This window comes from Armigeres subalbatus, chromosome 3 (genome assembly GCF_024139115.2).
Source record: "Armigeres subalbatus isolate Guangzhou_Male chromosome 3, GZ_Asu_2, whole genome shotgun sequence".
Lineage (NCBI taxonomy): Eukaryota > Metazoa > Arthropoda > Insecta > Diptera > Culicidae > Armigeres > Armigeres subalbatus.
Window position 1 is genome coordinate 82,403,843 of NC_085141.1, and position 12,978 is coordinate 82,416,820.

General features: G+C 36.1%; 1 protein-coding gene across 1 annotated transcript in view; it reads right to left on the bottom strand.

The window, feature by feature from the left end:
- LOC134221769 (relaxin receptor 2-like) overlaps nt 1-12,978 on the bottom strand; it is a 195,396-nt gene that overhangs the window by 125,204 nt on the left and 57,214 nt on the right. Inside the window, exons 14-15 of the mRNA XM_062700956.1 lie at nt 6,188-6,373; nt 5,643-6,116 (exon numbers count right to left, since the gene is read on the bottom strand). Of these exons, the coding sequence (XP_062556940.1) occupies nt 5,643-6,116; nt 6,188-6,373 (660 nt within the window). The remainder of the gene's footprint in view (nt 1-5,642; nt 6,117-6,187; nt 6,374-12,978) is intronic.

Consider the following 12,978-nt stretch of genomic DNA (forward strand, 5'->3'; position numbering starts at 1 on the left):
GAAGGAATAGTGGGAGGAATTCCTGAAGGAATATTCGGAAGAATTTCTGGAGGAATATCTTGACGATTTCCTAGAGGAATATCCGGATGAATTTCTGGAGGACTATCCGAAGGAATTCTTGGATTAATATACGAAATAATTTCTGAAGGAATATTCAGAGGAATTCCAACCAGAATATAAGGAGGAGTTGCTGAAGGAACTTCGGGAGGAATTCCTGGATGAATATCCGAAAGAATGTATGAAGGAATTCCTGGAGAATATCAGGAGGATTTTTTTTTTTGGGGTCTCCAGCTGGAGCTACCTGGTAGCTTAAATTGTCAAGACTGGACCCGAACAGAAGTTTTGCTTCTACTAGGACCAATACTTAGAAGAACTAGTCTATGTTGACCACTTGAACACTATTTATTTTAGTATTGTGAAAGCTAGCAAAATCTCAAAATTTCTGTTGTAGTATAGATTTCCCTTTTACCCTTTTCCATTGTCGTTTTCCCGTCAGTCTGTCAAGCAAATAATGGAAGTTCTAATTTAAAACGTTTTAAACACACAACGAAGGTTATCTGGCGATTTGAAATGTAAAATTTGAGCAGAATTTAAATGTAAAGTTTAGTTTATAGTATCTTCGAGCCGACAATCAGTACCTAAAGGCAGTCTATGTTGACAACGGGTGATACCGTTGCCACCTCCAAGTAACACTTCTTGAAATAGGGATATAATTAGATGTTATGTTATTGATTATACTAACATTATTTAAATGGCGAAACACAAGTCTAGACCTTAACATAAGTGTTACCGTTACTAGTACCAATATTTAGCACAATTAGTTTATCTTTATGCGGTGAACACTGTTTGTATTGAGTATCGCGTAATAGCATATTGTCAAAATTTCTGTTATTGTTTATAATTTGTATTTCGTAGTAATTTTACAGTCTTTCTATCAATTGTTAATGCGGATCAATAAATAGTTACAACGAAAGTGAATTAGTTTAACGTGAAGTAGAACATAGGGTTTCTTGGATATGACATAAGATACCTAAAAGCAGTCTATGTTGACAACGGACAATTCTGCAAATTTTGTTATGGTAATAAGATATAATCGCTCAAGAGTTGTCTTCATATTTCACACATAGGTTTTGAATAATTGTGTATTTCGTTAAGTCATCCTAATATCTGAGTTCTAAGTAACGTTCGATGCTAAAGTTATATGAGTTAAATAGTCAGTATTTTTTTCAATATAATCTGTTGTTGGAGAACGTATCATAATATAAAACGGCAATTTTGAGAATTGTGTCGTCGAGCCATATGAGTTCAACCTATTGTAGCAAAGCCAGGGGATACAAGTGTTAGTAAGTTTGAAAAGTTCATTTCCCAATAAATCAAACGTTTCACACGATGTCACTTCATCTCACCCTGTTCAATTCACCCATCACCTATCTGTCTCAGTCATTTTCTGTACCTCACGTTATTCAGTTTAAGTCTATAATATTTGCAAATCATGTTGCGTCAACTGTTAGTTCACTAGACTTCCATTCTTCCCATCTAATACCATTGGTATTATACCAATCTCTGAAGGGTTACCTACGCTGTACCTTGCCTTCGGAAATAAAAGTTCAACTTTAGCTTTTCATACACAACACAATACATAAACACATTTTTGGCTTATGATAATATAAATATAAACAATGTTGTTTCAAGTTACCTAGAGTTTAAAATTTTTATTAATTTTAAAGTGTTTGTAGAATGAATTTAAAAATCTCAACGATAATACACTCTACTAAAAGAAAATCGGAGATCATTACGCTAATAGAGGCAGCAAATCTACTTAGTTTTTTGCTACAAGTTACTGGTAATACTACTACAGCTACTGCTATTACTACGAAAAATATATTAACTATTAAGACAACTATCACTACTCCTAAGAGCTACAGCAGATGATCGTTAGCTTCCGAAGTCTTTCTTATTTGTGTATAAGGTTAGTAAAGACTCGTACTGGGCCCTGCCAGCTCCTCCAATCTTGCGCATAGTCTGCTGACGATAAAGAATGTGCCAGTATTCGATGCGCATATTAGGGGCGTGGAGCGTCAAGTTTCAAACGGTGTTGTTTAGGTAGTTAAGAATTGTTAATTCGTCAACAATTGTATGTATGTTTCACAATATAAAAATATGCATGTAATTGGAAAATTGTTATGGATCTAAAAAATATTAAATAATGCGAACGCAATACAAAGAACAAAATTTATTGAGAGTGAATTTAGTTCAACTCCATTATGTTATACCGAGATACTTGACGAACCACCGTCGATCCCATCATCCATGGACAGGGAATATCAGGAGGAATTCCTGGACGAATATTCAACGGAATTCCTGGAGACATATCCGAAGGAATATATGTAGGAATATTTGGATGGTTTCCAAAAGGAATATCCAAAGTAATTACTGGAAGAATATTCGGAGGAATTCCTTTGTGAAGATCCGGAGGAATTTCTGTCTTATTTGTCTTATTTATATTATTTGCCTTTATTTGTCTATTTTGTGTCATTTGTCTTATTTGTCTTATTTGTTTTATTTGTTTTATTTGTCTTATTTGTCTTATTGGTCCTATTTGTCTTATTTGTTTTATTTATCTTATTTGTCTTATTTGTCTTATTTGTCTTATTTGTCTTATTTGTCTTATTTGTCTTATTTGTCTTATTTGTCTTATTTGTCTTATTTGTCTTATTTGTCTTATTTGTCTTATTTGTCTTATTTGTCTTATTTGTCTTATTTGTCTTATTGTCTTATTTGTCTTATTTGTCTTATTTGTCTTATTTGTCTTATTTGTCTTATTTGTCTTATTTGTCTTATTTGTCTTATTTGTCTTATTTGTCTTATTTGTCTTATTTGTCTTATTTGTCTATTTGTCTTATTTGTCTTATTTGTCTTATTTGTCTTATTTGTCTTATTTGTCTTATTTGTCTTATTTGTCTTATTTGTCTTATTTGTCTTATTTGTCTTATTTGTCTTATTTGTCTTATTTGTCTTATTTGTCTTATTTGTCTTATTTGTCTTATTTGTCTTTATTTGTCTTATTTGTCTTATTTGTCTTATTTGTCTTATTTGTCTTATTTGTCTTATTTGTCTTATTTGTCTTATTTGTCTTATTTGTCTTATTTGTCTTATTTGTCTTATTTGTCTTATTTGTCTTATTTGTCTTATTTGTCTTATTTGTCTTATTTGTCTTATTTGTCTTATTTGTCTTTTGTATTTCACACCCTCTCCTTAGCCGTGCGGTAAGACGCGCGGCTACAAAGCAAGACCATGCTGAGAGTGGCTGGGTTCGATTTCCGGTGCCGGTCTAAGCAATTTTCGGATTGGAAATTATCTCGACTTCCCTGGGCATAGAAGTATCATCGTTTTAGCCTCATGATATACGAATGCAAAATGGTAACGTGGCTTAGAAACCTCGCAGTTAATAACTGTGGAAGTGCTTAAGGTGATTATACAATCAAGCCAAGTGGTGAATTTCAAATTCACCACACGGTTTCTACTCCTATTATGAAAAGTTCAAATCTAGCGTAATAATGTTCGTACATGCTGAAATTAAAGTCGATTGTTTAGCATAAGTAAGCAAACGATCTACGGATGTTTCATCTCCATGGGCGTTGTGTTTCTCTCAATTCGTGCTCTTGAAAAATCACCAGAAAAAGCACGTGGCTTCCAAGATGGCCGATTTGTGGCTTTGTTGTATAACCACCTTAATGAACACTAAGCTGCGAGGCGGTGGTAAACATATCGTACATTGCAAGTGATCATATTGCAGTTTTGATTGAAAATACTGTAATAGGGTAACCGTACCCTTAGTGGAGGTAGCACCAATAGTGGAGGTAGTGGGGTTTTAATGAGATTTATCATATTTATACACTTTACGATGGTTTCATTTGATGCGTCGTGCTTTAAATATCCTGTTAAATGCAACTTATCCAAAGATTTCGCTTGAAAAACTATTGAAAACAATTATTTTCCTTAACAAAATTGACTCCCTTGCACCTATAGTGGTGCAACTGTACCAATAGTGGCGAGCCTCGTAAGAAACCAATGGATAGCACCACTATGGGAACCAAAATAAATTTTTACCGCCACTAAAGGAACAGTGTGCCCATAGTGGTGCAAGCAATATTTGGTAATTGTTGATGTTAAATGACATCTATCTCATTTTTGTTAGCAAATTTATTAGTTTATCTACTGATTAAGATATTAAAGCTGTAAATTTTCCATAATTATCAATTTTTTAAAAATATTTCCTTTTGTCAATCTACTAATACCTTCACTATTGGTACCGTTACCCTATGTATAAAATATATAATATGTATAATAAGTATGAAGCTAGTAAGTATGAGAGTGCCAACGCCTTCGGGGTGCAACGTACTCGAATTCTGATCGATTATGGAGTAAGCAACAATTCATCATAATAACATGTTTTTTCGTACGTACATACTAATGATGTTCATTGGAGCAATTCCATCTAACAAGCAAGTTTAGGAACCTATGCATCACTCGTTCATAGAATTCTAGAGTTCCAGAGTAATTGTTCTGGGAATACTATGGTTTTTATATAATAGGGTAACGATATGTTCCATGCATGGTACCGTAGATATTCTGGGAATGTGTATATCTATCTATAAAGAAAATCTGCAACATAAATTTTGCTCTTGTGCTCGTGTCGACCCGGTGTGGACGGTCCTTCAGCAGAGACTAACCGGGATAATGAATGGATGGAGAGAATTCTCATTGGAAAAGACTCAGCGAAATCTGGCAGATATAAACAAACGAAAACGAATAGCGAACCTACGAATGTTCAAAAATTACATCAATTTTGTTAATTTAAGCAACGATGATGTAGATGTAAATTCATTAATCCCCTTGGACATTAATTTTTAACATTGTAAACTCTTTTAACTGAAAATGACTGACAAATAAAACGAACTTTAAACCACAAAAAATGGAACATTTTGATTTCTATTTGGAAAATTCTCCTTTTGAATCTGCAACTTTTGCTTTAATTTGCTAATAAATTTTTGTTTTGTAGAAAATTCTTTATTGATTTTGGAAATTTTGCATTATTTATGGGAATTTCGTATTTATTTATTGCTTATACCGTGATTACTTAATTGGCAATTTCCTAATTTAGGCTATATGAAAAAACCATAAAGGTAGCACTTCGATGTATCCCCAATAAATCGAAAAGATATGAAGTAAAATTTAATTTTGTTTTGAGTCTTTGGAAGCAACGATGAGCTTCTACGCATTGATATTGTTGATATAATTTGAGCTTCATTGTTAAGATGTATTATTTGAAAATTATGATATTTTTTATCATCACCTTGTATTGAGAGTTGTTATCTGTTTTAGATGTACCTATCCTATAGTATTTTGTTGCATAAGTCACTCAATCTTAAACTAATATGGGAAGCCATTTACGATGCTAAAGCCGAGACGATATATGTACTAAAGTACGCAAATCACCCTCATTTTGTCATTTTATGTTGATTATATAGACTGAGGGTGAGTTGTGAGTAAATAAATCCGCGATCTGTACCCGTTTTCCAGTGCAACTAGGGAAATTTAGAAGCACCCACAATCCAGATTATTCCACAGAAAGAACTTACCTTCGTGCAACAATCTTTTCCCGGCAGTTGAGTGTGTTTCGCGTTTCGTTTCGCGACACTCGGATGGCTTGCAGCATTCGCAGGTAGGACGTTCCAATGAACAGCAACGAGACCGTGTTAACGAGGATGAACAGCCCGGCCGAGTACTCCCAACCCATGGCATAAGGATCATGGATGTGAATCGAAAGGCACACTCCGTTCGTTCCGTAAAACTGCGGACCGAAATAGTCGGTGGCTGAGAGTGGCGCCGCCGCAGCCGCTGTCGCCACACCCCAGAGCAGCGCCAGCCGGAGGATAACGCGGGTTTTGCTGCCCGACCGCTGGTACAGTGGACGAGTGACCGAAATCAATCGATCCCAGGTGACCAAAGTCAGGAGCAGCGTGGACGACTGACAGCTGAGGGTGTTGAGAAAACCGCTGAAGGCACACAAACCGCTCGCTCGCCATTCCTCCTCGTACATCAAATAATGGCCTCTGTTGACAAATGGGGAAAAATTTCAATTTCAATTATTTCCGAGCGAAATGAGTTGGAAGTTACAACCTACCGGAACATGATATCGGCGGTGGCAATAATCGCCAAATAGACTCCCATCATCAGATCGCTGGCTGCCAGGTGCCTCAGATAGAGCGAGTGCTCGGCGTGAGCTTGGCTGCTCCTTGTTCCCACCATGTACCGTCCGAACAGGACCAGTAAATTACCGATGATTCCGACCGCAGCCATAATCCACACGCTGAAATGGGAGGGAAAATTTAATTTAAAGGGCACACACGAAATTATGATGACACTTTCAATCAGTTATAAAATCTCATAAAGTAAATAGATATGAAAAATGTGTATTCCTGGCCTTTCAATTAAATCAAACATTAAGTTGCCCCTAGAAAAATTTAAAAAAAAATCGATAAAAAATCAGGACGTACGTGTACATTGTTTGTTAATTTTAGATAAATTGAGCAGACACTTTTACGTACTGTGATACAGAGGAAGTCAATAATAACACTATGCAAAAGATATATTCAGATCTCAATTAACAACCTTCTTTCGCGACCAAACTTGCATGAGATTCTGCAAAATCGTACCGTTTCTCTGTTTCCTAAAAAATAATTTCGCCCCAAAATGCACTAATTAATTAAAAATCAATCGAAAAGCGTTTTTTGTTTTGTAAAACTAAGTGTGGCAATAATTTCGTGTTCACACTTTAAGTCATGATCTGCATGAAGTCGAAAATGTGGAAAAATGTGCAGTGCAATCATTTAGAGGCATCTGTATAAAACACGCCAACACTCAAATTTCTGGGAGAAGAAGGAGGCCTGCTGTATTCGATTAAAATAAAAACTTTAATTAAAGCTGACTGAATTATCTTGAAATTGCTTTTTGATTTGGCATAGCATGTTCAAGGTGTAGAAAGGAAATGAATCATAAAAGATAGAAAAAGTAGATGCACGTACGTGAGACTATCAGATATTAAAATTTCCAATTTCATGCGTTGTCTCAAATTCAAATTCAAATTCTTCTTCATCGTTTGGTCATCGTTTTCACTACTGACTTTCAGTTGATCATAAAGTACCTCATTAGAAGAATCTCATTAACTAAATTGAAAAAGTATCAGTATTAGACCACATTTTTTTTATCATATTTTGTCCGATATCCTTCACAATAACCTAGTGCCTAATATTTAATAATATTTAATAGAACACAAGTAACAAATCAAATGTATGATTAAATAGTAGATTATTTCCTCTCAATACACTTTAACACACCACGCTAAGTTGTCGATACGCATTATTAGCTATAGAAAATCTGCGATCAATTATTCATCGATATCTCCGACGCACTACATATACTAAATTAGATGAAGAACAAGAAGCATTCAATGCTGGTTAGATTTTTTTTCATTTTGTCATATAGATATTTACCCAACAAGCGAGAGATAAAATTCAGTTTTGTTTGAGTTGCTAAACACGGAATAAAACATTCCCCCCATTGGAACTTCTACTCCATTTTACCCAATTAGTTAAAACGCCGCCTCGGGCAGTGCTGTATACACAAGCTTCAAAAAACATTTGTTCCTAATTATATTAAAATGATTGTTTCGATTCACATCATTTATCAAAGCTCTTGACAGGGTAATTGGCACTCAATTACTCACAGGGATGGCACATAAATGAAACATTTGTTTGAGAACCTGCTTATATCTATTTTACATAATTGAGGGAAAACCACAAAAGAAAATATTTTTCAACTCACTGGCGCCGAATCTTTAGATTTTTTCGATGCAGATCAATAGTTATAGACAAACCTTAACGCCCTGGGGCGCTTTTTTTGTCTTTTTTTGTCAGGATATGTATTTCTAAACCAGGATTCAAAATATATAAAAATTTCATATTGATCAATAATGTCACATATACAGTTTCTCAAACGAACGGTTCAATTGGTTTTGTAATTTAGTGAGACAAGCATAAAACATTTCACATACAATTAGTCAATTAACTTATTATTTGGGGGGCTATTGAATAATGTAATAATGCTATTGCGGTGCTTGTTTTTTTTGTGTGCAACATTTCATTCTTTTGTCAGCACACTTCTAGTCACAATCACAATAAGCTTTGTGCTGTAAATTTTATGATTCAATATGCCGCCCATATATAAGCAGTGGCTCCACCCCACCCTCCCAGAATAAAAAAAAGAGATACTTAGATAAATGCATTACAGATTCTATTTAACCAACAGTTTTGATTTTTCTTCTAATTAACTTTAACTGTCATTCCTGTCATTATGACCTGGAAAATTACTATTCTACGAAATGGAATAAGAGAGCCTTTTTTCCCGGTATAAGCCGAATAGAGGAGATGATGCCTTCTTTAAATCAATGAGTTGGCCCGGTATAAGGCAGACAGAGGAGATGATACCTTCTTTAAATGAACTTGCTTATACCGGGATAAGAAGAAGGCGAAGAGAGATGATGCCTTCTTTAAGTCAACACAACTTCTTCCCGAAGACAAACAAGATCTCCCTCTCCCTCTCTCTCATTCACACACCGCCATACTCACTCACTTCTTCTACCTCACTAGTTATTACTTACTCACCCACTTTTACTCACTGAACCACTCTTAGTCAGTCTAACACTTTTACTCACTCATTTACTCTCAATCATTCGCTCTCTCTTTCTCGCTCAACCTTACTCACTCACTTTAACTCGCTTACTCACTCACTCTTAATCACTCACTCACTCACTCACATTTACTCATGCATCTCCTGTTACACACTTATTACTTTTACTAACTCACTTACTCTAACTCACTCCTTCCTCTTACTCACTCACTCATTCTTACTTACCCACTCACTTTTACTAAATCCCTCACTCTTACTCACTGGCTTACTCCTACGCTCATTCATACCACTCACTCACTCTTACTCGCTCATTCTATCTTTCTTATTCACTCAATTTTACTCGTGCACTTACTTTTACTCACTGACTCACTCATTCTCTCTTATTCACTTACTCATTCTTACTCACTCACTCACTTTTACTCACTTTTTCAATCTTATTCACTCACTTACTCACTCTCACTCACTCACTCACTACATTCTCTATTACTCATTCACTTACTCTTACTCACTCGTTAACTCTTACTCACTCTTACTCGCTCACTCTTATCAGGTATCAGAACGTCGGCTCAGGAGGCACGTTCCCCTCAATTTGGGAGATTTGTGCCATCGCCTTCACTGGCCTTTCTCATCATTTACCTGACGGAAAAGGAAGTGAAAAGGGGAAAGGAAGAGGAAGTGAAGTTGGAAAGGAGAATGGAACCATTTATAGGAAAGCCAATTATGTAGACTCACACGCATTCAGCTAGGGACTAAAGAGAGGTCACAAAAACACAGAGGATGTAACAATGGACGAACGTCAAAGACGAAACACAGAGTGCACTGTGAAAAACGCATAATGCGAATCCATATAGGTGACAATCACAAAGTACATTGTAAAATTGCATAATGTGAATCCATATAGGTGAAATTTGTTGAAAACTAAGTAAAACACATATTCATAATCCCATTCTTATTGAACCTCACGTTGAGATTGAACAAGAGTAGCCGAACCCGAACGTCAAGAACGAAACACAGAGTACACTGTGAAAAACGCATAATGCGAATCCATATAGGTAACATACACAAAGTACATTGTAAAAAACGCATAATGCGATTCCATATAGGTGACAATTTGTTGAAAACTAAGTGAAATACATATTCATAACCCCACTCTTATTTAACCTCACATTGAGATTGAACAAGAGTAGCCGAAGCCGAACGTCAAGGACGAGACACATAGTACACTGTGAAAAACGCATAATGCGAATCCATAAAGGTAACATACACAAAGTACATTGTAAAAAAAAACGCATAATGCGAATCCATATAGGTGAAAATTTGTTGAACAACTAAGTAAAAAACATATTCATAATCCCACCCTTATTCAACCTCAAGTTGAGATTAAACAAGAGCATCCGAAGCCGAACGTCAAAGACGAAACACAGAGTACACTGTGAAAAACGCATAATGCGAATCCATATAGGTGACAAACACAAAGTACATTGTAAAAAAAAGCATAATGCGAATCCATATAGGTGGAAGTTTGTTGAAAAACTAAGTAAAACACATATTCATAACCCCGCACTCACGTTGAGGATGAACAAGAGTAGCCAAAGCCGAACGTCAAAGACGAGACACAGAGTACACTGTGAAAAACGAACAGTGGGTAATGTCTGTGACATAACCGCTAAGTGGACGTAGGACTTGACTTGACCAACCATGCCAACCATACATAATATGTCCAAATTTCTCACATCAACTATTTTGGATAAATAATCGGCATTCCTTGGCAAAATCTTCTCATCAAACCGACACAGAAATCAAATCTACCTCGAACAAAAATCATAAAAAAAAAATTCAGGAAGTATCTGTCCGGTCACGGCTCAGCAGGGGATGTAGACTGTATCTCAGCCCTTCCACTGAAGGACCTTCTAATCCGTGCGATAGCGACTGAAGGAGAACATTATTTTTAACTCTTAGAGCCTTGAAAAGGGCTGTTTGCCTCGGCTAAGTGCAAAAAGTAAGAAAACGATCTTTTCAAATAACCGCGAATTTCTAGTGATGGTATAAAAAAGACTGAATGCTCTGCGAGCGAATGCACTTTTCTTTTATACTACTTAATTTTGAATCTTCTCTGCTTCCCAATTGGTGGGCCAATCAGCTAGTGTCTTGTATCCCGCTTCTTTGTCAGCCAAAGCGTCATCATCGTCAACGCGTTCGAGAAGGGCTTCTTCTTTTTTACGCTTGTTGCTCGCTGCTGGCGTCTATTTCTTAACGGGACTTTTCGCTTGATACAGGCCAATAAGCCGGGCAAGCGAGCTCAGAATTGCAGTTCAGGTGGGAAGTAGGGTGTTCTTTTCTGAGACAACATTGTTAGTAGTAGAAGGAAGGAAACACCCGGACATGGGATTTCGGGTGATAAGATTTAGAATTCATAACATGGGACGATCATTCAGTCACGTTCGCTTTGTGTGCGGTCAGTATCAAACAATGTTTTTTTAAATATTTTTTTATCAATGCCAAAAAATCCAACATTTGATGAAAAATCGATTGATACTTTATTAATCTTTGAGCTGTTATCGGTGGTTTTTTATCCAAATAAGATTATGTGAAAGATTTGAACATCTTATGAATCTTTAAAGGCATGGTCAAGTGAAGTCCTTCGTCCACTTCGCGGTTTAGTCAGAAAAATTATCCACTGTTAGTTTTAACGCTATTTATGAAAATCACGCAGACAATTTTATCTCTAGAATATCGGATTTGGCACCCAAGTACAATTTCAGGGTTGTTACGACTAAGCGGATTTCGAGATTTTCGCGGATTTTGCGGTTTTCGCGGATTCGGCGCGGATTTACATAACGATTTTAGGACATTGTGCGGATTTAGTTTTAGGAGTATTTAAACAAATAAAATTCTATATATAAGGACGTTTATTTGAAAATTAGTTTTATTTCTATCTAGATGGGCTTTATTTTCGTTAGCAAATGTTTTCGAGAACAAAATTAACGTTTGTAGTTATTTACTAACATCAATTTTCGGATATTAACGAACCCTGTTTGAATTCCATGGTTACATTCTTGAGCATTGATTAAACAAATGTTATGAGGAGAGGGGCGCACTTGTTGTCATTTTTAAACCATTCTGAAGCATGGCGCATTCAAAACATGTCTGTTGAAGGACATGAACACCCGTCTTTTAAGTGCTTCCGCAGAAATTGTTTTTGATGTTGATTTTGAAAAAAAATTTGTTGAAAATTTTTGAAAATGTTTTCTCGGAGAAGTTTTTGCAGAGATTCCCGAGAAATTCCCGCAAGAATTCACGTTGCGATTTCCTTCGAAGTTTATTTAGCTATGATCACAAGCATTTCTGTGAAAAATCCTGAAATTTTAACAACAGATTTTTCGGAAGTTTTTCAGCAGGAAGTCACCAACCAATTTCTGTTAGAATTTCCCAAACGATTTCTGTAGGAATTAATTAGGGGTGTCCACATAGAGTTTCCGAAAATTTCCTACATGTTGTTTTTGAGGAATTCACAAAAATTTATGAAAAAAATGAAATTCCGCATAAATTTCCGGGCAACCTTTTGCAAGAATGGAGAAATTTCCACAGATGTTCTCGGAGAAACACCCGCAGACAATTTTGGAGCGACTTCTTCAGAAATTCCAAGAAGGACCATCTAGATGAGTTGTTATATCAACTGCTTTTTCCTTAATCCTATTTTCAATTTTGTACAAACATGTGTAACGTTGAAGTTAAAACATATTCTTAAAATCAGTAATATTATAAAAACGAACTCGAAAAAAGACGTTTACTAAATTGTTGTAATGTTCAGCGTAATATTTAACATTGATATTTAACGTGTATTTGCTTAGAATTTAGTTTTGGGTCGCGCGGATCTGGCGCATAATGGATTTTAATGTCGCGCGGAAATGGCGTGGATTTGATTTTAGTCAGCACGGATTTGGCGCGGAAAATATTGCAGGATCTCCGTAACAACCCTGCAATTTCTATCTCGAAGGAAATTGAAAGCTTTGATATTGATCTCTATCATTGGCTCTCTGAAGAACCGTTTGTTTTTTGGACATGGCATCATGTGGCTTTTCTTCAGCCTGTCTCGTCTCATCACCGATGCCGGCCGGTCTCGGCTCATCACCGATGCCGGCCGGTCTCGGCTCGACTCTGCTGCTGCTGCCGGTATCTGCTCAGCATTGCTGCTTTGTCGGGTCTGTAGGGTGGACTGCTGCTGTA